The sequence below is a fragment of the Aulonocara stuartgranti genome (assembly GCF_965226115.1).
Source record: "Aulonocara stuartgranti genome assembly, chromosome: 12".
NCBI classification, from domain to species: domain Eukaryota; kingdom Metazoa; phylum Chordata; class Actinopteri; order Cichliformes; family Cichlidae; genus Aulonocara; species Aulonocara stuartgranti.
Window position 1 is genome coordinate 14,030,768 of NC_138948.1, and position 26,733 is coordinate 14,057,500.

General features: G+C 40.8%; 2 protein-coding genes across 4 annotated transcripts in view; one reads left to right on the top strand and one right to left on the bottom strand.

Annotated features, from left to right (window-relative positions):
- smyd1b (SET and MYND domain containing 1b) overlaps positions 1-23,946 on the bottom strand; it is a 432,389-nt gene extending 408,443 nt beyond the window's left edge. Inside the window, exon 1 of one of the 2 annotated variants that reach the window (XM_082553441.1) lies at positions 23,681-23,946. In XM_082553441.1, the coding sequence (XP_082409567.1) occupies positions 23,681-23,807 (127 nt within the window). In that variant the 5' untranslated portion in view covers positions 23,808-23,946. The remainder of the gene's footprint in view (positions 1-23,680) is intronic. The other variant, XM_082553442.1, reaches the window with a different exon arrangement.
- efna5b (ephrin-A5b) overlaps positions 1-26,733 on the top strand; it is a 108,545-nt gene that overhangs the window by 30,905 nt on the left and 50,907 nt on the right. The gene's annotated exons all lie outside the window — the stretch shown is intronic.

Consider the following 26,733-nt stretch of genomic DNA (forward strand, 5'->3'; position numbering starts at 1 on the left):
ACCCATGACCCACCATGACCTGCAGACACCCGCCACAACTGGGGCTTTTGTCTGAGGATCCAGCTCTCTGTGACCTCCTCCGTGTAAAATCGAACCCCCAGAATCCCCTCTCCCCCTCAGAACCACTCAAATGTGACAAGGTCAGGGTGCAAACACTACCGGGGGCCCGGGGCAGTCAAACAGAACTAGGAAGCTTCTTTTTGTGTGTGTGTGTGTGTGTGTGTGTGTGTGTGTGTGTGTGTGTGTGTGTGTGTGTGTGTGTGTGTGTGTGTGTGTGTGTGTGTGGCCAAAGATGTGTTTATATGCTTGTGGTCATGTAATGTAATAAGGAGTGGATTGAATAGAAGGGATGGCCCACAGTTTGAGTGTGGTTTAACTAATCCTTGGTTTTATGTACATTTCAACACTCTTTCAGTCCTTTTTTTTTGTGATTGTGAGTGCAATCAGTGCGGTGCCAGATTGCTGCAGGGACTCAATTGTTTTCAAACTAGCTTAAAATGTAAGTTAAGAAGACAGACAACTTATTATATATATATATATATAAATAAAAATATATAAAATCCACTTAATTCTCTATTTAGTCTTTTACCATTGTTATATCATACAATATATTCATTGGAGAGCCCTTACACTACTGCAAAAATCACAGGAGCCTGACTGTTTCCATGTGTCGGGTTTTATTGCTGGTTTCCTGCCTTGCTAATGTGGATTTTATCAACAGAGCATGTGGATATTGATGTTTGAGAAAAAAGTAATAGTTTTTTGAAATTTCAGACTAAAGTCTTTATGGTGCAGTTTTAGTAAAGAGTTCTTACACATACAGAAGTCCTATATAGCTCTCTCATACACACACACACACACACACACACACACACACTCTCTCTCTCTCTCTCTCTCTCTCTCTCTCTCTCTCTCTCTCTCTCTCTCTCTCTCTCTCTCTCTCTCTCTCTATTCACACTTCAAAACAATACACACCCGCCGTCAAATTGTTGGAACAGCATCCACCAATATAAATGAATTTCATAGACCTGGCCAGTGACTAGAAAACATATATTAACATTTTCCTCTATATTTCAAGCTTGTCAAATGAAGGGGAGTAGACGGGATATACAGCTAGTAAAACTTTTTGACTGATGCTCGTTGACTGGAGTGGAGCATTTAAAGCTGTAGCGAGTGGGAGGGAGAAGAGGGAAAAGAGAGTGAGAAGAGCTAAATGTGGAAAACATGATGCTGGCAGAAAAAAAGCAGGCAGTCAAGCAGTGGGGGATCAAGAAAGGGATGGTTTGACATGGCTCTGTCAAACCAGTGTAATTACTAAACAACCCAAATTACATACCCTCATTTATTTGTACCCTATCATTTACCAGTATCCACATAGCACTCTTTTTACTCCTTCTCTCTGGCCTGTTCATTTATGCTCCTTTTTTCTCCTCTAACATATTTCCCTTTTTTCCTGTTTACAGTACTGTGCAAAAGTCTCGAGTCACCCCTCATTTCTCTATATTTTCCCTCCAAGGAGCCAGACTTTCTCATAACTTTTTAAAGTGGTCCTGAGCAACAGTTCTCCAGGCTTTCTAAAGGTCTTTCAAAGTCTGTCTTTTTTTTCCATGTTTGATGTTTCACTCATTTTCAGTCCAGTCCTTGTACCTGACCACTTATTTAGAGAGAAATGGTTTTTTTAGTTTGTTAATCCACTTAACACTGACATATGAATCAGTCATCCACTGAAAAGTCACCTGACCTATGAGATGAAACAGTGTTCTGCCAACACATAATTTTAAACTGTATCTTTAGGCACTTGTTACTAGCAGTGTGTTGCATAAACACCTTTTCTTCCTATTTCTTTAGCTCAACCCAAAGAAAAATGCGAAAGACAACACAGTTTGACAGGCATAAAATAGTATTTTTGACTCCCAAGGAGCTATTAGCCAAAAATTTGGCATATCTCAGCACTGTGTGCATTTTGTCCTTTGAGATTTAAGGAAATTGGACAAGTTGAGGACAAAAAAAAGAAGTGGCAGGCTGAGGAAAAACTGTTCACAGCAGATGAACTGTATCTGAAAGTCATGTGCTTATGAAATAGGAACAAATGTAGGAACAAAGACCTGACAGAGAGCCTGAGAGATGCATCTGGCCCTTCAGTTGATTCATCTGTGTCATAGTGTCGTGATCTGAACTGAATGGTGAGTGTCGAGAAACCATTTTAAGAAAGGGAAACTAGGGAAAAAAGCTTAAAATTACAGAGTAATTTTGGTAATTTTGTAATTGCCAAATTATACAAGAACTGGACTGAAAATCATTGACAACGGGTCTTATGGAGTGATGAATCCACATTTGAAATTTCTGGTTTAAACTGCCTGGGTAAGGTCAGCAAAGAGGTACAGCAGTGAGTGTCTGCAACAATCTGTAAAATGAGTGAAGGCTCTATCCTGGTTTTGGGCCATGTCCAAATGGTCCAACTCATCTAAATTGGTGGAGTTTTGTACACAGACAAGTATGGTCAGATTTTGATCCACCATGCAATACCATCTGGAAAGTGTCTGATTGGCAACAGCTTCATTTTTCAGCATGACGATATCCTAAACACACTATTAGTGCTGTAAAGCATACCTGGATAAAAACACACAATGGAATACAATCAGTCATGACCTGTCCTCCCCAGAGCCTGGACCTCAACAGTATTAAAGCAGTGTGGGATCATCTTGATAGAGAACAGAACAAGAGGCAGCCAACCACTAAAGAAGAGCTTTGAATATCCTTCAAGAAGCCTGGAGAACTATTCCTGAAGACTACTTAAGGAAATTACAAGAAGCTTGCCAAAGAGAGTTCTGGCTATGTTGAAGAACAAAGATGGTCATGGCAAATGTTGGCTTGTTAGAATTGTAGAAACTCTGTTTTGACCACTCTATTTCCATTTATGTTTGCACATGTTTCAATGAATCACACAACCTCTTTCCCATTTTCTTAGCAAAAAAGAAATATGGGCTAGCTCAAGACCTTTTTACAGTGTTGCACATTTTCTGTCATGAGCTCTTCTTCTGTCTTCTGTTCCATCCTTTTAAGCTTCTGGGGTGTAATAACATTTTCGTTTAATTACTTGTCAAGGGTAATGCTAGTGAGGAAAATCATATACAGCTCTTACAAAGATACACCCAACAGATGCTTCTTTGTTAAGGCAACTGAATTAAAAAGAAGTTGGCACTTGGATTTTTAGCACTAATGACAAAGTAGTCTCAAATTTTAGGGTGTAGGCCTTGAATGGCACCCAGCATTACTTGTCTGTCCAAGATAGAGTGAAAAGTGATACTTTGTTAATTTCAAGCTCACTGCGGGTGTGAAACGTTATTGTGAGAACATGTATTTACATTAATCCACTGACAGCGAATAAAGCATAATTTTAAACAGCTTGGCCTCTTACATTACCAACGGCACAATACAGGCAACCATATGTTTAGAAATCAGAAGCTTTACTCAGGGTTAGAGTGCTTACATCTGTGGGTTCCTTTGCGAGTATGTACTTGCATATTTTGAAGTGTCTCAGTGTGGATATGTGGCAAATGGTGCATGCTAGTATTAATCCCTTGTGATTGTCTTGTTGTGATTACAGTCTCACAAGTTTGCTTAGGTTGGCACCAAAATTGGCACAGGCAGACACCAGACAAGTAGCAAAACCCCTGCCACAGACTAAATACCAGGCTAAAAGGTCCATATCCAGTGTCCTTCTGTCTTACCCACAACACACTCACAGGTTTCCTGTTTGGCTTATAGTGTGTACCTTTTTGATTGAGTTGAAACCGCTCTTTTATGCTGCCGCCCTGTCTGAAGTGTCTCATTCTGTTTGGGAAAGAATGAAGCACTTAGAGATGTGTCCTATTCCAGCACTTTGTGACTGTTTGCACAACGTGAGACCTTGTGGAAAAATCAGACCATCAGGACTCTCGCTGCAATATCTCTGCTGTGGCAGCACACTGATGATGTCATAAACCTGCTCCAGCCCCTCTAGATCACTGCTGACATTTTCATGGCTGACGGGCCGTCGAATGGGCCCAGCACCTCACATCAAGGAAGGGATTCCATTATTGCTCTTGTAACCCATAACTCTCTCTCTTTGTCTCTGTGTGTGTGTGTGTGTTTGTGAGAGAGTGAAAGAGGGAGAGAGAGAGAGAAAGACTCTTCACCTACTCAGAAAATGTAAACTTGAGTTAGAGGACATCCATTGTGCATGTCTGAGTAGGTGTGTATTGTTTCCAATGAGGACATTTGGGGTTTTCAGGGACGAGAAGCGTGCTCTAAGTTGGTCTCTTTGGTGATAATCGCTAGGTGCGGCTGCTGATTTATAGTCCCATCAACGGCCACGGAAACCATCAGCAGAGCGATGCAGATGAGCGGAGAGGTAACGAGATGAAAAACGACAAGAGCAGCGAAGAAGTGAAAGAGAAGGGGGCTGTGATCAATAGAAGAGAGTGGTGTCCATTTGGGTAATGGACAGCAGATCATAAGTGGACGGGGTCAGAAGCAGTTTCATTATCCACTCCAACCTGATCTCCGTCTTGTGGCTATGCGCATCTGTCTGTGCGCATACAGGTTTACGCATGGGTGGCTGAGCATCTCTGAATGAGCGGTCGTGCTGTTGTCTGTGTGTGGGCCTCTCGTACACAGTAGTTGGTATAGACAAGTTGTGAGTCAGCTCCATTATCTCGCCCATCAGCTCTTTTTTCTCATTTAGTAATGTTAAGTGAATTAGAACTGAAAGAGAAGAGGCTGATTACAACAGCCAGTGCGAGAAGCTGACACAACTTTTAAGGGAGCATTAAGATGGTGTTTATCGAATGTTTTACTAAATAACGACAATAATACACTTGATCCACGTGTCCGATTTGATTACCTTGCTCGAACCCAAGCAACTTCATCTTACACAGGGAGCGTATGCGCACTTGCATGAGCTTTCTTTTCTCCGAGAACTTCTGAATTCAATTTCTTTTCTCTTTTCTTTTTATTTTCCGTGCGCTCGAGGTCGTCAAGTGCACAGCGGTGTCTGTGTGCTTGATTTAAAGATGCATGTAAAGTTTCCAAGTAACCTACTAGAACTCAATTTTTTTGCAGCATGCACTCTGTGATCCTACCTTTTGCAGTAATGCTTTGAAGTCCATCTGCATTGTCACCGACTGCCAGCTCCTTTCAGCTTCCTCCTCTCTTCTTCCTTCTCTTCACCGTTTTCTCTCCCCTTTGTTCCCTCTGCATTCTTCTGACTCTTTCTTCTTGTATCTCTGTCTCTCTCGCTTTACCTTTTCAGTCTATTTGTCTTCCTTTAGTTTACTGAGGTTTTTTTCAGTTCTTCTATTCACTCCCTGCTCTTTCTTTTTTTTTTTTTTTTTTTTTTTTTTTTTTTTGCCTCTAAGCCGAAAATGGACTTAAATGGATGAGGTCATGGATAGCTGTCAACACCATGATCATATGGCTGCTACCAGCTCTGCTCACAGCTGAGGATGCACTTCCAATGGCAAATCTGTGTTTCATAATCTCAGGAGACTCACAGGGTCAATGGAAAATTGAGAGATGAATTTGTTAAAAAAAAATGACAGACTACTGGACAGGCATACACCAGACGTACAAATCAAATAATTAGATGCGCTGTATTCCGAATATCCATTTCATAGAGTCAAAAAAACAAAAATGCCTAATTGATCTTATATAAAACATCCCATAGCCCGCTCCATGTGGCGTTATGTGTGTGTGGTCACAGTTTTTTTTTGTTTCTTACCAGGGTGGCATATGTTTTCAACACATACAGACACATCAGAAAGAATCTGTGAGGAGGTGTTGATTTGATCCAATGCAAACACCTTCGGCACACACAGTCTCACACACTCTGAGGGACGGGGATTTTCCCTTCAGCCCAAGAGGGATATAGTTAAGGATTTTTAGACGTTTCTACTCTCACATTAAGCAAGCAGGTAAGACGTGATTATAGGATACCCTCTGTGTGTTTGTGTTTTTATTCATACCGCTCTTCTCTTTGTATTCAAAATGTCAAAAATGTCAGACTTTTATTTTGGAATTCAGAACAGGCAACACATTTTTGTCTTTAAAAACAATCACTCAGACTTTTAAAAGTTTGAGTTTTTAATAAGCAGCTGAATGAATACTAGGAGGACCTCCATGAACATCCTTTGCTGAAATTAACTGCAAAAAGTTCAAGTTCATATCTATCTAAAATTATTTAAAAACACCATGTAGATTTGAACTCAATACTCAAGGCAGGCAAACTCAGTCAGTTCTCATTTCCAGGGCATCAAAGTCACTGGTGTTAGATAAACATAATGCCTTTTAGCACTGGTGTCTTTGTGCACTGATCGTAGCGGTATTGGATGTTGGCAAATGTTCTAGTTTGAAAAAGCAACAAAGTCCATGTAAGGAGGCAGGAGGGGTTGAAGTGGCTTAAATCACAAGCCTGTCAACCAAGAGTTCATTCATCCCAGTTGGGAGCTTTGGTTTTTGTGCCTAGTTATTTTTAAACCCTGCTTTTTAGTACTTGTTTAGATTCAGAAAAGGTGGTTTGGGTAAGATAGTGTGCATGTGACCTAGTCAAGTGTTCATTTGTGACCACTTTACATGAGGTGGCCTCACAGCTTATATGTGGTTCTTAGATGACAGAGCGTTATCTATGAAATTCTGAAGAGTTCTTGTTCATTTGCTAATGACAGACTACTTATCCTGGCTAAGTTTGTCTCTGAAAGTTTTGTAGTGCATATCCAGTAACAAGTGTTTGCTGTGTTGTCTTCTTGCAAGTTACATCTTTAACAAGCTGCTGGATTAATTCAGTCAGTTCTGACTGCACCTCCTGCTCTGTCAAACATAATAAACAATCACCTTGACTAAACTGTAAATGTCAATGCCAACCTTTCTACTGAAGTAGAAGAAGTGGGAGCTGTTTAACATCCCTTCTCAAACTCTGCTTTCTTATGTACAGGTAAGCATTTATGTTAACAACCAGCAATGAAAAATCAGACTGTATGTTGCCATCTTAGTTTTCTTGCATCTCTGTGTGAGTTATATGTGGAGGAAGAAGGAAAGCTAGAGCTGTATTGTGAATTTCATGGAAAAATAGCCTGTAGGTATTTAGACAAAATAGCCTTTTCTAATGACTTTCACACAACATGTGGCCAGAATGGTTCCTAGTAAGATGTTGAAAGTCTTTATGTCACCTCCGGGTTCACGTAGAGCCGCCTTAGGCTACTGTTGTTTACACAGGGACCGTGTAGGCTGATGGCTAACAGCATGTGTGTGTTTCTGCGTGCAATGTGGATGAGGTGCATCTGCTATATAATGTCCCCCTGTCTTTTAAACACCCCACATACACACCCAGTCTCTCTGTCTAGATGGTTATAAATGGCTGGGTGTGTGGTGCCTGCAAGCTGTCATTAGGAAGCCATTAGGAGCATGCAGGGGAAGGACAAAACGAAACGGAACAGAACAGTGGAGGAAACATGCAACGGAGATCATCTTGGATCAGCCGCTACATCCTTCTCCTTTTTCCTCCTTCATCTTCCTCCTTCATCCTCCCACCATGTAGCAGATTGTAGCAGAGGTGCTTAGTTAATGGCTACCACACCTCCCTTCAAATGCCCCACGCCCCACCCGGCACTGCTGTCAGAGAGAAAAAAATATATACTGGGAGGAGGGGCTGTAGGTGACAAGAGGGGAGGGCAGTGAAGACAGATGAGGATAGAAATCTGGCAGGGCAAAGGGATACTGACACTGGATAGTGGAGAACAAGAGGAAAAGCAGGTAAGAACAATGAATTGGGGTCAAGGTAGTAGAAGTGGAAAATGGGAATTAAATGAGACCTTCTCATTTTAGAGCTTCCACTTGTGTGACACAAATCAAGGAGAACAATAAAAAAGAGAAAATCAATAGCTTTTACTTTCTTCTTCACTTCTTCATGTTTCCCTCCATCTTTCTGAACAAACAGGAGAAACGAGCTGTGTTTTTCCGTATTACAGGCCTCTTCTCGTTTAGTTAATCTGTTCATTTTGGCCCTGTCCTCTCTCTTAGTTTGCCAAATAGTGGGAGATAAAATAATAAGACAATAAACAGATAAAGTAAATCGGCGTAAAGCTGAAAGAGGAAGAAAAGAAGGGAATGGAAGGGAAAGAGAGAGAAAGAGGGTGTAAATAGAAGCTTGTAAATAGCTGCTTGAAGCGTGGACCCATGGTCTCCTAGCAACCAGGACCAGCGATGCACTTTTTCCTCTGTTTGATTTCCTTTAAAGGACTGAAAGAGGAAAATACACTTTGATTAGGTTGCTGTGGTTTTGTTTTCTATAGACAAGTAAAGGCACAACAAAGATTTAGTATGCATCTTAGAAGACTGTGCTATAGGGGAAATTCGATGAGAGGAAGAGAGCACTGGAAGCGGACGGTATAGGCTAAAGGAAAGAGATTAACAAAGGACAAAAAATGGTGAAGTGAAGAAAAGGGTTGGCCCGAAACCAGGACAAGAAGACACACCCTGTTATGAGAGAGAAGTTGGACCTGTCGTGGGATGATGTTAAGGCTGAGGCAGAGCAAAGGAATGTGGGCCAAACATTTAAACTGGAACAGACATTTTGGAATAAAAAGTGTAAAGAGAAAAGAGTGGAAGTGGCAGGATGAGACTGAGAATGGTTTGCTGATTATCTTTGTGCTTTTTTTGTGATTCAGTAGTTTTCACTTGTAGCACACAGAGTATTTTAAAGGAAGATGTAGCATCATTGATTTCACCCATTGGTCTGCATCTGGTATCTTAATTTATTTTCATGTAATGCAGATATCACGAGCAAAGGTTGGACCTGACTGACAAGGACACTGTAATTCATGTGGTAGCAACTTTTAAATACTCTGCTTTATCATCTAAGTGTTTACTTTTTTACGTAATGGACTTCTTGCTATGTTAAATGAGACTTATAACTAAACTCATCGGTAAAATGTTTACTGCTATATGAGCTTTAAGGTAAGTGTCCCATAGACTTGGACCTGTTTTCTCACCTTGACTCGCCACCTATTAATGATTAGATGTATTACCAAAGAATGTAGGTTTAAGGCATGTGTCCACCTTTTACAGCCCTAGAAGATTTATCCCTCAAGTACAGTCCATGGTAGCACAAAATACTTCCAAGAAAAAGAGGTGGACAGAGTGTAGAAATAAGGCAAGAACCATGATCAGTCTGTTAACAGGTAGAAAAATGTTTGGGTTTCTGCCAAGGTAACTTAAACCATCGTGTGTCCAGGAAGGAAAGGAAAGATTTTATGTCTGCAGTTTTGTTTTTGTTGCATGCCTTTGCATGCGCAGTGTTTGCAATGTGATTTTGGCTTTTGTTACACTAGCAGTCTCTGCAATACAAACTGTGGAAATGAGGGAACTCATCTGGGACACCTTGAGCTTAGAGATCAGAGGAAAACCATCTGTATATATGAGTAAGCTTGTGTGTAATCGCTTTCTCTGTTTAAGTATTCATCTCATCTGACATGAGGGAATAGTGCAGATAAGTGGAGGACTGTTTCCTGAAAGAACAATAGATAATGGGATCAGAAATGTACAGTAAACAGCAGTTAATAAACACAGGATGGCTTTTAGATGAATTACAGAGTCAAAAATTACATGGCAAATGCGGCTCATTTTAAATAACATTTATCAATGACAGCCAAACCATTGTTTAACAACAGCATGCCATATGTTAGTGAAGATGGTGAGTGCAGCTGGGGTGGAACAGAAGTAGACAGGAAGAGACTGAGTGGGATCAAAGGGGGAGAGATTATATCAGATCTCAAAATTGACTTTGTGGTGCCACCTTTGACTTAAGAAAATTAACATACTTGCAGACAGATGGATCTGAGGAAGCCAAATAAATGAAAGACTGGTAGGCACGCAGAAACCCTCTGATTCAGAGTCAGATTAAATGTTCCGACCTTGTATAAACTCCTTCAAGATTAGTAATCACCCCTCACTAACTTTCCCCTCCTAATTAAAGATATCCTGTATCAGTCGTGCCACCACACACACAGTCGTGGCCAGCGCTAGTCAAGAGTGAAAACATGCTGCTGTGTCGGTGTTTTGGGGGGTGGCTATAGCAAGTCAAAAACACACAGAAAAAAGCATAAAGATGAGAGAAGGGTGCATTCCTGCATAATAACCAGACAGCGCTGGTTAGTGTTTACGGTAAACAGCCTTATGCCAATCATTCTCTCCTGCTTTCCCCCTCAGTGCTGCGACTCCAAGGCAGCAAGTTGCCCTGGGCAAGTTTTAAAGTTTCTGTTGACTTGCTCTCACACGCAGGGACATTTGTTGATGCATGCAGGCAGGTCTCACTTGCATTTTCATAAACATGAGCATGTAGACAATGTTCTTTTTACTCCCAGGCAAACATCCTTTTTTTGTTTTTGTACTTGTGTCATAAAGAAGGAACAAGGAATGACTTATGATATGAAGAGCTCCACATATACCTGCAGTATGTGCTGCAATCCTTGCCAGCAGTAAGTCACCTAATCAGTGACCCCAAGTACATAACGGTCTATCTACCTGTCCTACCATGCAACAAGACATCAGCCATAAAACAAACAAACAAAAACAAAAAATGCCCGACCACCTCTATTGTGTGTAATTCGATATATTCGAGGTGTTGGTGTGTTGTCTTGGAAGTGTCAGACAGTTTCCTGACAGCCAGACCAAGCATGCTGGAGGGCATGGCAATGAAGGGATGCATTGTTTGATCAGATGTAGAGCTGTAAGTGAGCAAGAAAAATAAAGCAGGAGACTGTGAGAGAGAGAAGAGAAACAAATGTGACAGATTTGTCTGTGATGCATGCTGCTCTTCAGGCATGAGGATCCAGCATAATGATGCACCATGATGGCTCAACACAGGGCCCAGTGGCCCCCTTGGGGCTGCGCTCACCAGACCTGAGTGAAGGGTGAGGAAACAACCCCGGGCCGTGAGCTGACACGGAGCCAAGATGCAAAGAGGAGCATTTGTTTATTTATTTCCTCCCATATGTTGTATCCTCTGCAGTGCTACAGTGAGTCAGCTCAATGAGGCATAAGGTGAATGCTCCATCAGTTCTTTGAGGATGGGCGGGCGTTTCTGCCTCAGGAGCAGCTTAGTCAAACTTCCTGTGTAAAAAGTGTTCCTTCGGAAGAGTTCGGATGTGAACGGAGATTTCTGGCCAGTGGGACTTACCTGTTGCATGCTACCTCGAGCTCTGCTATGGCTGAATAACATAAAACAAAAAACAAACAACATGGATTACATCTTAACAGATAATTAAGTTGGCAACATGCTCCAGTCCTTGTGAAATAAAGCCAAACATCTTTTATGTAAATGCGTGCCTCTCAGAGGCTACATGTGAGAGAATTTTTTTTTCATCTCCATGCATTCACACATGAGTCTCTCCCTGAAAGAGAGAGTCCCCTAATGCACATAACTTCAGAAACTGTAACAATGCCATCTCATTACCAAATGTCCTTCCTTGTGTTTGTTTACGCCATATGGAGAGTTTGGAGCCAGAAGGGTAAAAGAAGGTTTCTGACTCATTTTACATTCCAAATGGTTTTGACCTTGCCACTGAAATTTGATTTAAAATCTTAACTCTTATTTATGTTGGTAGGTTCACTAACACATTAGCATGTGCAGCAAAGGGAGAAAGGACCGGACACATGAATACTCATGCACCTGGAAACTGACCATTATGACTGTTTACCTATACATTGTGCTCAAGGACAAGGGCCAGAGTCGTCTCTGTCCATCTGTGTTGCTTTGAAGTGAAATATTTTGCATTCATTTGTTTACCTACTTATTTTAATTGGCCACAGATTTGATCGCTTTAAAGGGTTGCTCTAAATACTTTGCATGTCTTACACAATTATACAAATCACGCAAATTTTGCGCCTCTATAGATTTCCCAGTGGAGGCTATGTCTGAGGGATGCAGCAGTAATAAGGGTTGTTTTGACTTGTCTGTATATGCTCAATTGGAAACTGACATCCAGAATTCTACTTCTAAACAGCAATTTTCGCTGCCTGACAGAGGACTAAATTTTCATTATCCGTCTCACATCACCCATGTATGTTTTTCTCTGGAATCGATTTTCTGACAACATAGCTAATAAAGATGTTGCTTTTTTGGCAGCTGACTCTTGAAACTTGGACGTTAAAGTCTGCAAGAGAATGTGCCAAATCCATCAAGTAACCAATGTGTTTTGCTTAATGTATGAAAGCTTTGATGCCTCAATGCAAAGTTTGTGTTTTCTGGAAGTTTTTTTTAAATTTCACACTCGTGGGGTTCGGGGAGCTTTGCCTCCGTTCTAGGGCTCTGGCTGGGCCTTGGGGGCTTAGGTCCTTGTTGGTGTGTCGCCAAGGTTGTGGGCGGGTGGGTGCACGGGGCAGGGGGCCTCTGGTGCATCGGCCTAACTAGGGGGCTCTTCAACTGACAGGGAGTTTGTTCCATCCTTGCAGGAATCCACTCTGCAGGTGGGGGAGAGTCATAGGAGAGGTGGAGAATAAACTTAACCTGGGTGTCTACTTGTGCAGTCTGGGAGATGATTGAATGTTAGGGTGGGTACAGTTTCCTCTGCGGTGGGGTCGGGTGGGCTGCCCCGGGTCCTGTGGGGCTGGGTGGTCCTGCTGCCGTAGGCCCCGATCTGGATGGGCCTGGGCTCCCTTGCCTTGGTGGGTGCCGAAGGACGGGGGTGCCTACTGGGGTCAGTGGGAGGCTGGCCCCAGGGAGGGGCATCTTGCTCCTCCCTTCTTTTCCTCCCCATCCCCGGCTGCCTCCCTCTTCCCGCTCCAACACAACAACCAGGGTGCAGGAGAGGTCCTCAGCTCTTCCCAGGAGGGTGGCACGATGCCCCTCCGGTGGTACTCCTTGGGCTCTTGCACTCTGGGGCCTCTGGATGTCTGGATCTCCTCCATGCCTGCTTCATGCCCTGGGGGACAGGGCTATGGCTCTCTACATCCTCTAGCAGACCATTACATGGGGAAACCTTTTGAATTCAAGCGCGCTGATCCACACAGGTGTGCACACGGGTGTTCACTGTTCATAGACATAAACTACACCTTTATTGGCTTCTATTTCCAAGCACATTGTGTGCTGTCGGTCCTGCTTGCTACACAACAACATTCAATATTTAGTATTTACTGCTGTTTACACTTAGCTTGATTAACGTGATGGTGTTGTGTTTAGTATGTTGCTCTTTTTTTGCTTGTTTTCTCTTCTTTTTCTCTCAACAGATGATCCAGGAGATTTTTTTTTCTCTTCTTTCTCTTTTTAAGTGCCCTTTCTCACTGTCCTTCTTCCCTTCTGTTTTTCTTTTCCTTCATCTTTCTTTCTCCCTTTCCTTTCCCTCAGTCATGTCTGTCCTGTCTGTAACAACTGAAACTAAAATAAAATAAATAATAACAACAAAGGTAGATCAAATGAAGCAATACGGCAAGGCCGTGATGCTCTATTTGGCAAAGTAAATCCATTGGGTATCCTTGTTGGTCTTCAGACAACAATTGTGACGGCTAAAGAACCAAATGGCACGGGCAAAAAAAAAAATAAAAATTCACACTCGTTTTTAAGCTTCATTTAAGTGTCACCAGGTAAATTTGCACTGTAGCTAGGTCGTAACCACAAACACAGTCCACAACTATTGTTATTGGCTTGTTCAGTACTGTTGATTCCCTATGTATTTCCAGTTACTTTTTAACAGCAGTTTTTGAATTTATCTTCGAGAAAATAACAGTCCTCATCTCAATGTAAGAAAAAATAATCACAGCCTTAATGTTAGGGACTCACAAATCAGAAAATTCCTGGAGGGCGATTGCTGAAACTGTCAGAACTGACGTGAGGAAATGTACAACAAAGTGGAAAAACTTGAGGGACAGATGTTTGCCCCCGAGAAAAAACTGAACACAGCAGTGAGTGACAATGCTATGCCATCTTATATAGTATACTATTCACACCAGCCTAATCCCCCCATCAATGTAAGACAATAGCCATCATCTTTTCCTAAGAAATGAGACGGGGACCCAAATTCTATAGGCAATCCTCACTTGTGATCACAGAAATAAAGGAGTATCTCAAAGGCAAGATTGCCACCTCTTGTCTGCTCCTTTCATGTGTGCACATACTGCCTGTGTATGTATGTGTGATAGAGTGTGTGTCCTTTTATGAGGGACAGTGTGCTTATAAGTGTGAGCGTTTACATATGTGCATCTAATGAACACTAATTTCATTTAGAAAACAGTTAGCTGGGTGGTGCAGTCAGGCATCCCATTTCAAAACTCAATTCCCCTCTGGTCAGACACACACACACACACACACACACACTGATTCTAAACAGATACCCAGCAAATTTCTCCTGGCTGCTATTTAACTATCTAATTATTCCCTTTTTCATTAAATGAGTAAATCAGATTCTAATTAGCTAAACTGTCATTCAGTAGCCAGGGAGCAAAAGATTGTGATACATATTGGTAAGTCTTACTGTGTGTGTGTGTGTGTGTGTGTGTGTGTGTGTGTGTGTGTGTGTGTGTGTGTGTGTGTGTGTGTGGGGCGATGGGTATGTGTCCATGTGTGAGTCTGACAGCATATGCTCCCCTCTTTGTCCCTAGGGTGAGGTAGAGGTCTCTAGTAATTACTTTTGTTGGACCAGGAAAGAATGCTGGTGGAGAGCAGGAAGGAAGCCAGCAAGAACCAATCAGGTGTTGGACCTTTGATTAAAGCTTCCTTAGACACATAATAATGAGCAGCTTGGTAGGTAAAGACCGCTATTCCCAGAATACACGATAAGTATTTTAAGAAGCATGTTTATTCAGACAAACGTTGGGCAGTTGTTAACATCCACAAACTAGGTATTAAACATGTACAACAAAGCGGGGCAAATTGGGATATATGTCAGTTCATAAGTAGCCAATCAAAAATTTCATATTCAGCAATTCTGATCCAGATTCGGTTTAAAGGAGCCATCAATGGAAATAAAGTGAAGAAGAGGGTTGTGTAACGTTGACCATGGTTTCTCTAATTGGCCCTCAAGAGACTCAGTGCTGAAGGGGGACACTTTCTTCTCATTCCTGTCCTGCAGCAGGCTCACCCTTATTGTTCTGACTGCATCTCAGGATTGGGAACACAGTTTATAAGCATTGACTATTACGGGCATTGGGTTGCGTGCGTGCGAGTGCCTTTGCGTGTGTAGGGTTATGCATGGCAGCATATCCTGCCTGATTGGATGCAGCACTCCTGTTTATCCACGTCCTGTTTGAATTAGTTGAATTGATGTAAAACACTTTAAAAAATGCTATCTCTCCCAGATAAGATAAACATCGACTCATCAGGAATTCCAGCCACAGCCAAACAAGCCTGCCAAAGTTTCCCATCAGTACGCCACCTCCAGAATGTCAATGTCCCTTAATACTGATTCTGATTCTAATCCTAACCCGGGCCCCTTCGCTCTGGGGTCTTACTAAAGATTTGTTTGGAAGGCTTTTGAAATTTTCAGGACTTTGCATTTGGCTCCTTGTTTTGTGTGTGCTTGTCATTTCAATTGTAATTGCAACGCAGGAAGAAGGAGACCGAGTACTGTTCAAGTGTGCGGTTATGCCCCCGTTTCCTTTGGAAGCTTTGAAGTGAAAAAATTTCAAGGTGAAAATACCGAGTGCAAAAAATAAACAAATAGAAAAAAAAATGAACCACTTAGAATTTTGCCATTTGCAGCCTTTTCCAAATTTGAACAGCGTAGCTTAGAAATTGTCTCTGTCATCCAACGACTTTTGTCATGCAAAATTAACAATTGTGAATAGACTGAATGCTGGTACCATGATGATGTTTTGCCATTATACAGAATGCAATGATTTCAATTTGCCAGATTTGCACTGAATTTCTTCTAGCTGAAAACAGTTCAGGCCTTAACACATGAAATTATAGTGATAGCAATTTCTACTGACAGCAGGAAGTTCGCCCATATGTGACAAACATTATTCAATTTATTTAATACTCACATGGAGAAGGCTACACATCCAGCAACATTTAATTAGTGGATGTTCAATAATGCCACATAGAAGACATAGAAAGTTACTCCTTTGTGCGATACGAAGAAATGTTTGCTGGAAATAAACCCCCCTGATGATGTGCAAAGAACCCATCGTTGCCACTTACAGCATTAATGAAACATCAATTCTGTTGCCGACAGCAAAAACAACAAAGACGCAATGGGGAAAAAAAAAGGGAAAACTTCACATTTGAGTTGTGCTTTAAAGTGTGTCCTTTTTGACAAGCTGCTTTTCTTTTTGTTTTCCTTTCCTTGTTGATATAACCCTAAAAAACTCTTCAGGACTTAAAATAGCATACATGTACTTCTGCACCTTTTGTCTCCTTCGCTTTGAGTCGATCTACTAACAAATAAGTTACTGTCAGATTTCCATTGGAGCAGACCTTTAAAGAAGTGAAATGACCTAAACAGATTGTGTTCATATGGCAACGCCTACATCCAACACACCACTGTATAAACTTTGCTTAATTAGGGGAGTCAATATCTGTGCAGCCCAGTGGTTGACCGCAAAACGGCACACAGTGTGGTTGTGATTCAAAGCCTCCAGGGAAGAGAAGAATTAATAAGAAAAACAAACTTTTCAAAGTAAGGTATGAGTCAGTGTAAACAGTTAAAGGCTTATATTTAGATATTTGTTCACTTGTTCAAACTCCTCTTTAAGCTTAAAGTGTGGTCCCTTTAGCATATTTTGGGATGAGATTTATCTTTAATAAACATTAGGTTAAATGCAGGCAAAGAATACCAAGAAATATTTGGTATAAAGTTATATCTCATATATAATTTGAATAACAATGAGACTGTAGAAAACTAATGGAGAATGTGATTATGAGGATATTTTATTCCTTATTTTTTAGATATTATTTAAAATGTTACTGACATGACAAAATGTTGTTGTTGTTTTTTCTCTTTTTCCTTCTGTGTTTATTTCTGTGTCGCTCTACTGTCAGTTCAGTGTGGGTGTTCTGTACCAGCCAGCTCACCACATCTGGGCCCTCTTTGAAAGTGTACTGTTATTTCGGCAATTAGGCTTAAAAACAAATAGAGTACTTTTAGTTTACGCATGCCAATCTCCAGATATAACGCAAACATGCTCGAACTCTTGCTCACACCTTGCTCACACACGCTGGTCCTGCACACGCTTAATGACATAATGACAGTCACTGTTTATGTCTGTCATCCATTTTTCATGGCCAATTAGGTGAAATGGAAAGCGCATCTCAGTGAAACCTCAGCTAAGGCTCTCAGGCTGTACAGGATGAGCACAGGAGCCCAGGGAACATGTGTGATTCTCTGCAATCATGTGCAGCAGGCGTCCTCAGAAACGGTGTGAGGTGGCATGCATGTGCATGTGGACATGGGTACATATAGATGTGTGTGTGCCTTCGAGGTGTATAGTAAAGTTTCATCAGTTTTGGATCGCACATCAATCATGGCAGATTAGCTGACACCTCTCCTACCCACACTGCTCTACTCCCCGCCTGCAGGCCCTGACTGATAGGTGGGTGCTAGAAAAACAACACACACTCACCCGATAGCAAACAGAAATACAAGGTCTCACTCCCTCTTTCCCGCATACACACAAAACCCTGCACATATTTTTCCTCCTCCCTTGACTATTTTCTTTTTCACTGTCTTCCTTTTTCTCTCTCACTAACTCAATATTTTTTTTCTGCCCACTCACTGGATCAGTCTGCTTTCATGTATACGATTTCTTGTGGCTTGTGTATTTGTGTGCCTGTATGTGCAAATATGCTAGTTGCTCTGGTCTTGTTGTGTACATATTTCACTGATTGTTCTGTCTGTCCACAATGGCTCATTGCCCATTGGACTGTGTATCAGACTCATCCAGTTTTCAACACTTAGATGAGCAGATCCCTGATGGATAAATAAAGGGATTGGCAACATTGTAAAATTTGGGTAGCACCATTATATGGATTAGCCAAAACATTCACCCGGCTTGGTATTATAGATGTTTTTTGTGTAGTCACTGGTAAAGGATTAGTCATCAGTACCATGCACTACAAAATCAGACTGTACTAGTTTTTTGGATACATGTGGGAGGAGAAAAGGAATGACTGATCATAATGAAGGACAAAAAAAGAACAAACAGGATGATTAAGCATTGTTGACCTGCGAAATGAAAGAGCTATGGCTTCAGGTGTCTGTGAACATTTAAGCACTTGTGCTTCTCAAAGAGTGTTCTCATTCTCTGATGTGCTTAAGATATTGGGAGCTTAACAGAGCTATAAATATTTGGATTTTAACCTGATAATTGCACAGTTTTCAAGTTTATTGACAGGAAAAAGAATGTAAGATGTGAAACTGTTCTCTATCAAAAGGTTTCAGTCGGATGCATAGGCTCTTTTTCACAACATGAAATCAAATCAAGCAAACAAAATGAGTGCATTCAGACTTTTTTCTTTCTTTCTTGGCTGCAGGAGAAAATTCCTAAGAAAATCTGAGCTTTGATGTTGCTAAAACATGTGTCGTGTTGCGTGCCGACGATACTTTGTTAAACTTTTGAAAAGCTGTTAAGCAAGCCTGGCCCGATAGCGTCTGATTTTACTCTGTGACAACGGCACCTTTGGAAGAGAGACAAACTATGTTAATGCTCTGTCTTATCAGTTTATCTGATATGCTCCTCTTCTTCACCTCTCTAGTAGCTCTTCTTGTATCTCATCTGTCCGCTGCACTCCTCATCTCCTCTCTTCAGTTGTTGTCATGAAAAGGATGCAATCAGCATGGTTTTTGCCAGGGTACTGCAAACCCAGCAGTCCACTGACTCTAAGTTGACCCCCTGCCTTCAGACATTAGCATCGATCATTAGGTTGGCTAATGTATGCTAGTGTTTTAGACTAATGTTCATGGTGACTGTTTTTACTTGTTTAAACAACTTTAAAAGAAAACCAAACGTCAAAAATGAACTAGAAGGAAATACAAAGTTTTGTTATTAAAACTCGGGTAATGTAAGAATTAATATAGATATGATTTTTCTATTTATTACCGTAGATGAAATGATTCATCGTGTGAGCAAGGTTACCTGTGATTCAGTGCTGTCCTGCCGCTATGGTCTATGCTAGCTTTTATTCTGTCCTCTCATTTGCCACAGAATAGAGAAGTAAGAGCTGCACATATACAGTTCCACCTGTGCCACATAAACTGTGTACACATAGTGTGTGCGTTATAGTGCATACTGCGTCACTACCAAATCGGTACTTAAAATTGTTTTTTGTTTTTTTTAACATGTTAATAAAAAGGAAGCAACACAGTGATGCGATGGTTAGCACTGTCAACTCAGGCTAAGAAATCCAGTATTGGGGAATTTCTGTGTGGACTTTCCATGTTCTCCTTGTGTCTGCATGGGTTTTCTGTGGGTACTCCAGCTTCCTACCACAGTCCAAAGACACATGCATGGAGTTTCTAACCGGTGATTCTAAATTAACTGTAGCTGTGAATGTCTGTCTGTATGTGTTAAGCCTAGATTATATTCTGTTGCGGACATGGACAGCTGGAGACCCGATTGTCGAATAATCATTCCTGTTACGTTTCTTTGACATCCGCTTAAAGTCCACCACCTGAGCACATGTGTAGTTAGTGAATTATAATGTAAATTCTCAGCGAATGACTCTGTGCAGTCACAAAAACAGGCAGACACGTTGGTGTCTCGTGATGAAGTGTATGTCACTGGGATCCTTAGCAGACTTGCAGACTCTTCTTTCTACCCTACAATAGATTAATAGGATAGAATAATAGAATAATAGGCAGGGCAACTGACATGAATGACGGGTAGAGACAATCACCGTGCCATCATAAAAATGACCTGTTCTGGACATGGACACGTGTGCAATCAAAAGCAATTATACAATCAAAATTTTCTTTCATTAAAACTTTTAATACAGCTGACTAATCATCTCTGTAGGAAATGGGATTAAAAACACAATTGAATAAATGTCGATAAATATTAATAACAAAATAATGAGAACCACCTGCTAAGCTTTGCTAGGCCCTGTGGCGCAAATAAGGCCAATCCCATTGTAATAACACGGCACAGTGTGTTGTCTTCAGTAGCTCAACTCGTATTCTTTTGAGAAGATATGTGCCTACACACAAATATACCTGTAGCATGCGCATGCTGTGTCTGACTTTGCTCACCAGACCAGTAATATCAGCCTATGGGACCAGCTAAAATTTGCAGACCACACAGTGTGAGGGTATGTGTCAGCACTGTATTTCTGTGTGTGTGTGTTTGTGCACTTTTGTGAAACTACACCCTGCCTTTTCTTGTTTAATGGAGTGTGAAGGGATTATGCTGATTCAGTTCATAACTGGGGCACAGTGACACAGTCATTACACAGGTGAGTGTGAGTGTGTGTTCTTATGTCTGTGTGCGTCCTTGCATGGCTGTTTTCCACACACGGCCAGGTGAATGGAGATGGTGGAGCAGTGTAAACGTCCCAGTCCTTTTGTCCTCTGCGCCAAAGGCAAACATAGCAGAGAGCTTTCACTAATCCCTTCCGCTAGCCTTATCTAAACCACACCTGAGGGCAAAGGGGAGGTTGGAAAGAAGGGAGGTGAGAAGGAGGATGAAAGAGGTGTGAACACAAAATGAAGGAGTTATGAGAAAATTGATAATAGAAGACTGCGTATAGGAAAGATGGAGGGAAGAGAGAAGTGACTTGTTTGTAAAGATTAGAGATTTAAGAGGTGTCAAGAGAAACACCCAATGGGGAGCGAGCATGCAAAACACAGTGAAAGAAGAATTACTGAAATCATAAAAATAGTTTTAGTGTATGCTATGTGAGATAAAACAAAACCTATCCTTAAATTAAAGCAAAGCACCCCACTGATGTCATCCAATCTTATGGCTGAAGTTGGCTTTTACCATCAGGTCCAAACAATGTGTTATAAGTAGCAGAATAGACCACATGTGAGGTATAATGTTTATCTTATATAATATATTTATGTTTGAGCTTGAGTTAAAGAACCTAAAATCTTCATTTAGAATCTTAAAGATTTATATAAGTATACACAAGTAATAGCAAAATAATAATACTAATAATAATAATGAAAAAAACAAATCCCAGGTAGAAGTTAAGAAGTTAAACTGGATGCTCTGTCATATATACTACTACAATGATGAATGCTCACATTAATCATACCCTAAATTCAGCTCAGGTTTCAGACAGTTTATTTTTCTACTGTTACATATATGTGATATCAGCAAGAGAGGATACCCTAATATCATGTATACACGTGACACGTGACTCAGAATTTGAGTGCTGCAGCCCCGCCCACCTGCTGTTCAAACCCTCTGCTCATGACTGTCAGCCAATTGGCTTGAAAGAGAAAACAGTTTGTGTCAGACACATGATGAACAGAGGGGCTGGGCAAAAGTCCAGTTTTAAAAAATTATAATAATTTGAACTGTGAACCATGCGATGTGAACTCTAGCATAGTCCAAGAATAAAAATAATATGGAAAGCGTAACAGATCCTTTAACACTCGAAAACTCAGTTTATCGCTTCCATCAGTACTTCATGGTTGTGCTTGGCTAGATTTAATTGACTCTGGCCTTTCAACAAAAGCAAACATTCCAGCAACTGTCACTAGAATTTGATTTTTGATTTCATCAAGATAAATGAGTACTTTCTCTTAGAAAAATGTGACTCCACTGCCAACTTTGGAGATTTATATTACTGTACAAAGTTGTAAATAGTAATACAAAGTATAGCAGGCTTTATTACTGCATGTCAACTAAATATAAAAAGTCAATCAGCAAGAAGAGCAAGATAACTAGAAAAAAACCTCTGTAAACACTGCCAGATTTCTTATCAAATTCTAAACCAGTTACGCATAACATTTTCTGTTACTTGCTCCATGATTTGGGATTGTGTGAGAGTTGCCATCTAAACTTCTGAAGGTTTGGTGGGGAAATCTTTGACAACACTATTGATGTTTTCAGCCTGATCTTAATGACTGTTTAAAGCTTTTCTAGAGTCTCGTGTTGTATTACTTGCCTCTTGTCACAGACAAAGCAAACTAATGGATTATCACATTGCGTTTGTGAGGCTGCTGGAGGCTAAAGAGGAGCAGAGGATAAATAGGATGGCAGAAAAGCACGAGATTAGATAGATGATGCAGATGGTTGTGCTGAAAAGGACAAAAAAAATAGTCTCCCTCGCTGTCCTTTCTCTGCTTTCCCCACTGTCATCTTCTTCCACTCACCCCTGTGTACACGTGTGGGTTCACTCAGAGTTGAATGCCAGTTGCATGTGTTGAAAACAGGAGCTGGATCACGAGCGTTTTTGCACAGATCAACACCTTGAGTCACTGGATACACCATGTGGAGCACAAATGCCAATTCTTTCACACATTGGAAATGTTTATGTGGAATCCAGTAAAGATTGTACTAGCTGTGCTGTTACTACTGGGTGCAGTAGCTCCATCACCCCACTAGGGGGAGGAAGTGGGCTTGTTTAACCAAGTTTCTACAGTAAAAATTAAGTTTAGTCAGACTAGTTCCAAAGTTGTTTCTACTAGAGATGGCACGATACCACTTTTTTATGTCCGATACCGATACCGATATCATAAATTTGGATATCTGCCGATACCGATATGAATCCGATATAGTGTTTTTTAATCAACAAAACTGTTTTTTTAAATATCTTGCTGCATTTTGTATAAGTTCATACTCAAGTTTAAAACAACAACTACACTAAAGCAATTCTGTTATACCTGTATGCAAAAAAAATATTTCATAGTTCAGCAATACTGATCAATCTAATAAACTTAAACCTACACCATCCTCCCTATTCTGGTATTTTAAAGAGTACTTAGCGTAAATATTAAGCAACCTAACTAATAGGGTTCCAACTCCCAGCAACAACAAAAATAAATAAATAAAAAATAGGGAACCACCCCTCACGCTCCACCTCATGATGCTTAATCGACGTAATCAACCTTAATTTGATGCAGTGTGAAAAAAAAAAATGCACAGAAATCAATTATTTTTCAACAAATATTAAATAGATTCAACATCTTTCTTCAGCAAGATTGCAGACTGCACAGATGGTACCTTCCCAAAGGAAAAAGTACTATAGCTTACTAGGGTATATATATTAGACTTAATAGTTAGTATATACAGTAATTGACTTCTATTCATTTTACATCAAATTTAAACTTTGGGTGTCAGATAATTATTTATTAAAAGCTAGACATTTTAAATGAGAATAAGAAAGAAAAGTATGTCTTTGTGCCCCCTTTTCCCTGTTAATGCCCTATCGGCCCCCCTGGCTAAACTTTGCTAGATCCGCCCCTGCACAGTTACCAGCGTCAGCTACGTAGAAAAAGATCCTGGTGTAGAAAGTAATATTAAATACATTCTAACAACAGCTTATCAAGCTTAAACGTGCTGCTGTTGTTCAGCTGCTGGTTTCCTCTTTCTGGTGCAAAGTGGGCCAAAAGCAAACAAGAGACACGGACTCGCGACAGAAAAGCCGATCAGCTGATCATTAAGCAGTTTCATGATTGAAGTAGCAGCAAGAAGAGGCAGTCGCTCCATATATCGCTTGTTAAGCTTAACGCAGGAATGCTTTACAAACATTCAGAGATGGACTTACACACTTGCTTTACTTCTCTCGGGATAACTTTGTCGGAGATGAAATGCCGGGTTGCTAGCGAAGCTCCACATGCTATCCAGACCACCACAGGTCCCGCATGCCACAGCCGCTCTATCACGTGATGCATACTGCTTCGACGTGCTAACGTTCTGAGGCGAGTTACGGCGTGTTGCAAGTTTTGTGAGGTGCTTTCGTGATATTTAATGGATCGGATTACATTTTTATTTTTCTCCGATATCCGATCCAGTAATTTAGATCAGTATCGGACCGATACCGATACGCAATATCGGATCGGTCCATCTCTAGTTTCTACTAGAGCATGGGAAAATATGCCTCTAAGTATCAGTATATTCTGAGTTTATGTCGAATAAGTGATGTGAAATAGTTCTGACCCTTATATTTGAAGCTAGCATGTAGTCGCACTGTTTGCTAGCGCTATATGTTAGCATTGAGTTAACAAGAGGGACACTAAATATTTTTTCACGTATTTCTCTTGATTAGACAAGTTCTAATTTGAGTTAGTAAGGCTTTAGTAAGGCTTTCATGCTTTCAGGCTATTTCATGTATTATAAGAAATATATTATGTTATTATGTTTGGGGAACAGGATTTCATTATTTTTATCTACATTGCTGCCTGCAAAGTGACACCCTGATATAGTTCTGTGATCTGTGAAACAGTTCTGTGAATCACTGAGGCACTGTGTGTTTGTGCGTTCTTTGTCCTCAGAATTTTCAAATAACTTGAGATGTTTTATGATTAATAGCTATGTTGTGCCTGTACTATTTTGAACATACTGTCCACAGGCTCTAGCTTTATTTTTATGTTGATCGTATTAAAACAAAGAAAACAATCTGAAGTTGTTGTTTTTAAGTTATATATACAATGATTTTACCAGTCCGGCCCACTTGAGAATAGACTTTTCACCATGTGGCCCCTGAACTAAAATGAGTTTGACACCCCTGTTCCAATAGAACTTTGTGCTGCCAAAACAAGCGGTCAGCTTCCAGGCCTTTCATACCCTGACACGGCCCACAGAGTAAATCCGATTCTCACACTCAGAGTGTATCCTGCTGGACATCCAATAAAAGCAGTCAAGATCTATGCTGTTCTAGACAAACACAGCAATCACTCCTTGGCTAAAACATACTTTTTGACATTTTTAAGTCTGAAGGACAGTTTGAACCATATACATCGAAACCATGCTTTTGCTCGTCTCCTTGCTATCTCTACAATATCAGCCACTTCATTTTAGAGTCTTTTGATGGTACCACTCAGCTTTCCCTGCCCACCATTATTGAGTCTGATATGATACCTGATGATAGGACAGAAATCCCATCACCAGAAGTTACTCACTACTGCCCACATCTGAAGCCAGTCAAAGGTAAAATTCCAGAAATTGATCCAGATGCCGACATCCTGCTCCTCCTTGGGAGAGACCTTCTGTGTGTGCACAAAATCAGAAAAAAGCCTAACAGTCTCCATAACAAGCCATATGCTCAGTGCTCAACCTTGGTTGGGTGATTGTGGGAGAAGGGTGTCTGGAGGAGGTGCAAAAGACAGCTAACATTAGTGTATACAAGCCCAACATTCTACCAAATGGACAAGCTTCAATCTTGAGTGCATGCCCAAACAATATGCAAGTCAAAGAAAAGCTTGGTTGTCACACACCGAATCTAAGTCTCTAAAGCTCTGCACAACACCTGGAAAGTAAGAGAAGTGATTTTGCCAGTAAGGTGTTTCAAAGGACACAACGTGACAAAATCTCTGCTATGTCAAGTGCCATGACAAGAGGTTTTTTTTTTGAAAAGGCTAGAAAAACAAGTCTATAAAGATGGTTGCAACACTTGGGTTGCCCCATTGCATTTTGAGTCATCATGAAACAGCCTTCCCAATAACCGACCTTAAGCCTTAAAGTCTTTCATCTCTTTGGAAAACTAGAGAAAAAAATCAGAAATGAAACACTTCATCGATTTCATGCAAAGAGTGTTGGATGAAAAACATGCAGAGCCAGCACCGCCATCAAAAGAAGGTGAGGAAACGTGGTATCTACCAATATTTGGGGTTTACCATCTACAAAAACCTGGCCAGATAAGGGTAGTGTTCAATTCAAGTGTCAAACATAAAGGAATTTCCCTCAGTGATATACTCATGAGTGGACCCGACTTGAACAACACTCTTCTTGGAGTTCTGATCTGCTTCTGCAGAGAACCAATAGCAGTTACAGCAGATGTGCAGAGATGTTCTACTTCTTCAAAGTCTGTGAAGAACATCGAAACTTTCTGATGTTCTTATGGTATGAAAACAGCAATCTACAAAAACCTGTGAAAGAGTGTCGAACGACAATTCATGTATTGGGCAACAGTCCATTACCAGCATTTGTCATTTACTAACTCAGGCGAGCTACTCGGGAAGCAGATGACTCCACTACCAGTGCAAGAGTTCATCACACGCAATTTTTATGTGAACGACAAATTTGAATATTTTCCTAGTGAAGCGGAAGCCATTTGTGTCCTGCGGCCTTCCCAAGCGATAAGTGGTCTGTTGAGCAGTTTAGCTGGGACAGACCATTGCCAGCATCAAACCGGGAAAATTGAAAACCTGGAGAATCTCTATGAAAGACTTAGGTCTTGGAATCGGGAGTTGTTCTAACGTTCCAGTTTCTGTGTCCACACAGACTTGCCACAGAGAGTTGTGTGTTTTTCAGATCCGTCAGTCATTCCCATTCCCATAGCTGCTGTGGCTTACTTGACGACAATTTCTACAACAGGACAGATCCATGTGGGATTTGTTATGGCAAGACAAAACTGGCCCCACACCCAGCGCATATAGCGCCCCGCCTTAAGCTTTGCACAGCTGTCTGAGATGGCAGACATCATCCAAGATGAAATGGATATTGACAGTCATTCTTTGACGTACTACAGTGATAGTAAAATAGTACTGGGTTACATATATAACAACTCACACAGATTTTATGTCTGTTACTATCAAATATGTTCTATGAATAAAGAAAGTTTGCTTGGAGTTCAAAGATTTATTACTTTTTCCACTTAGA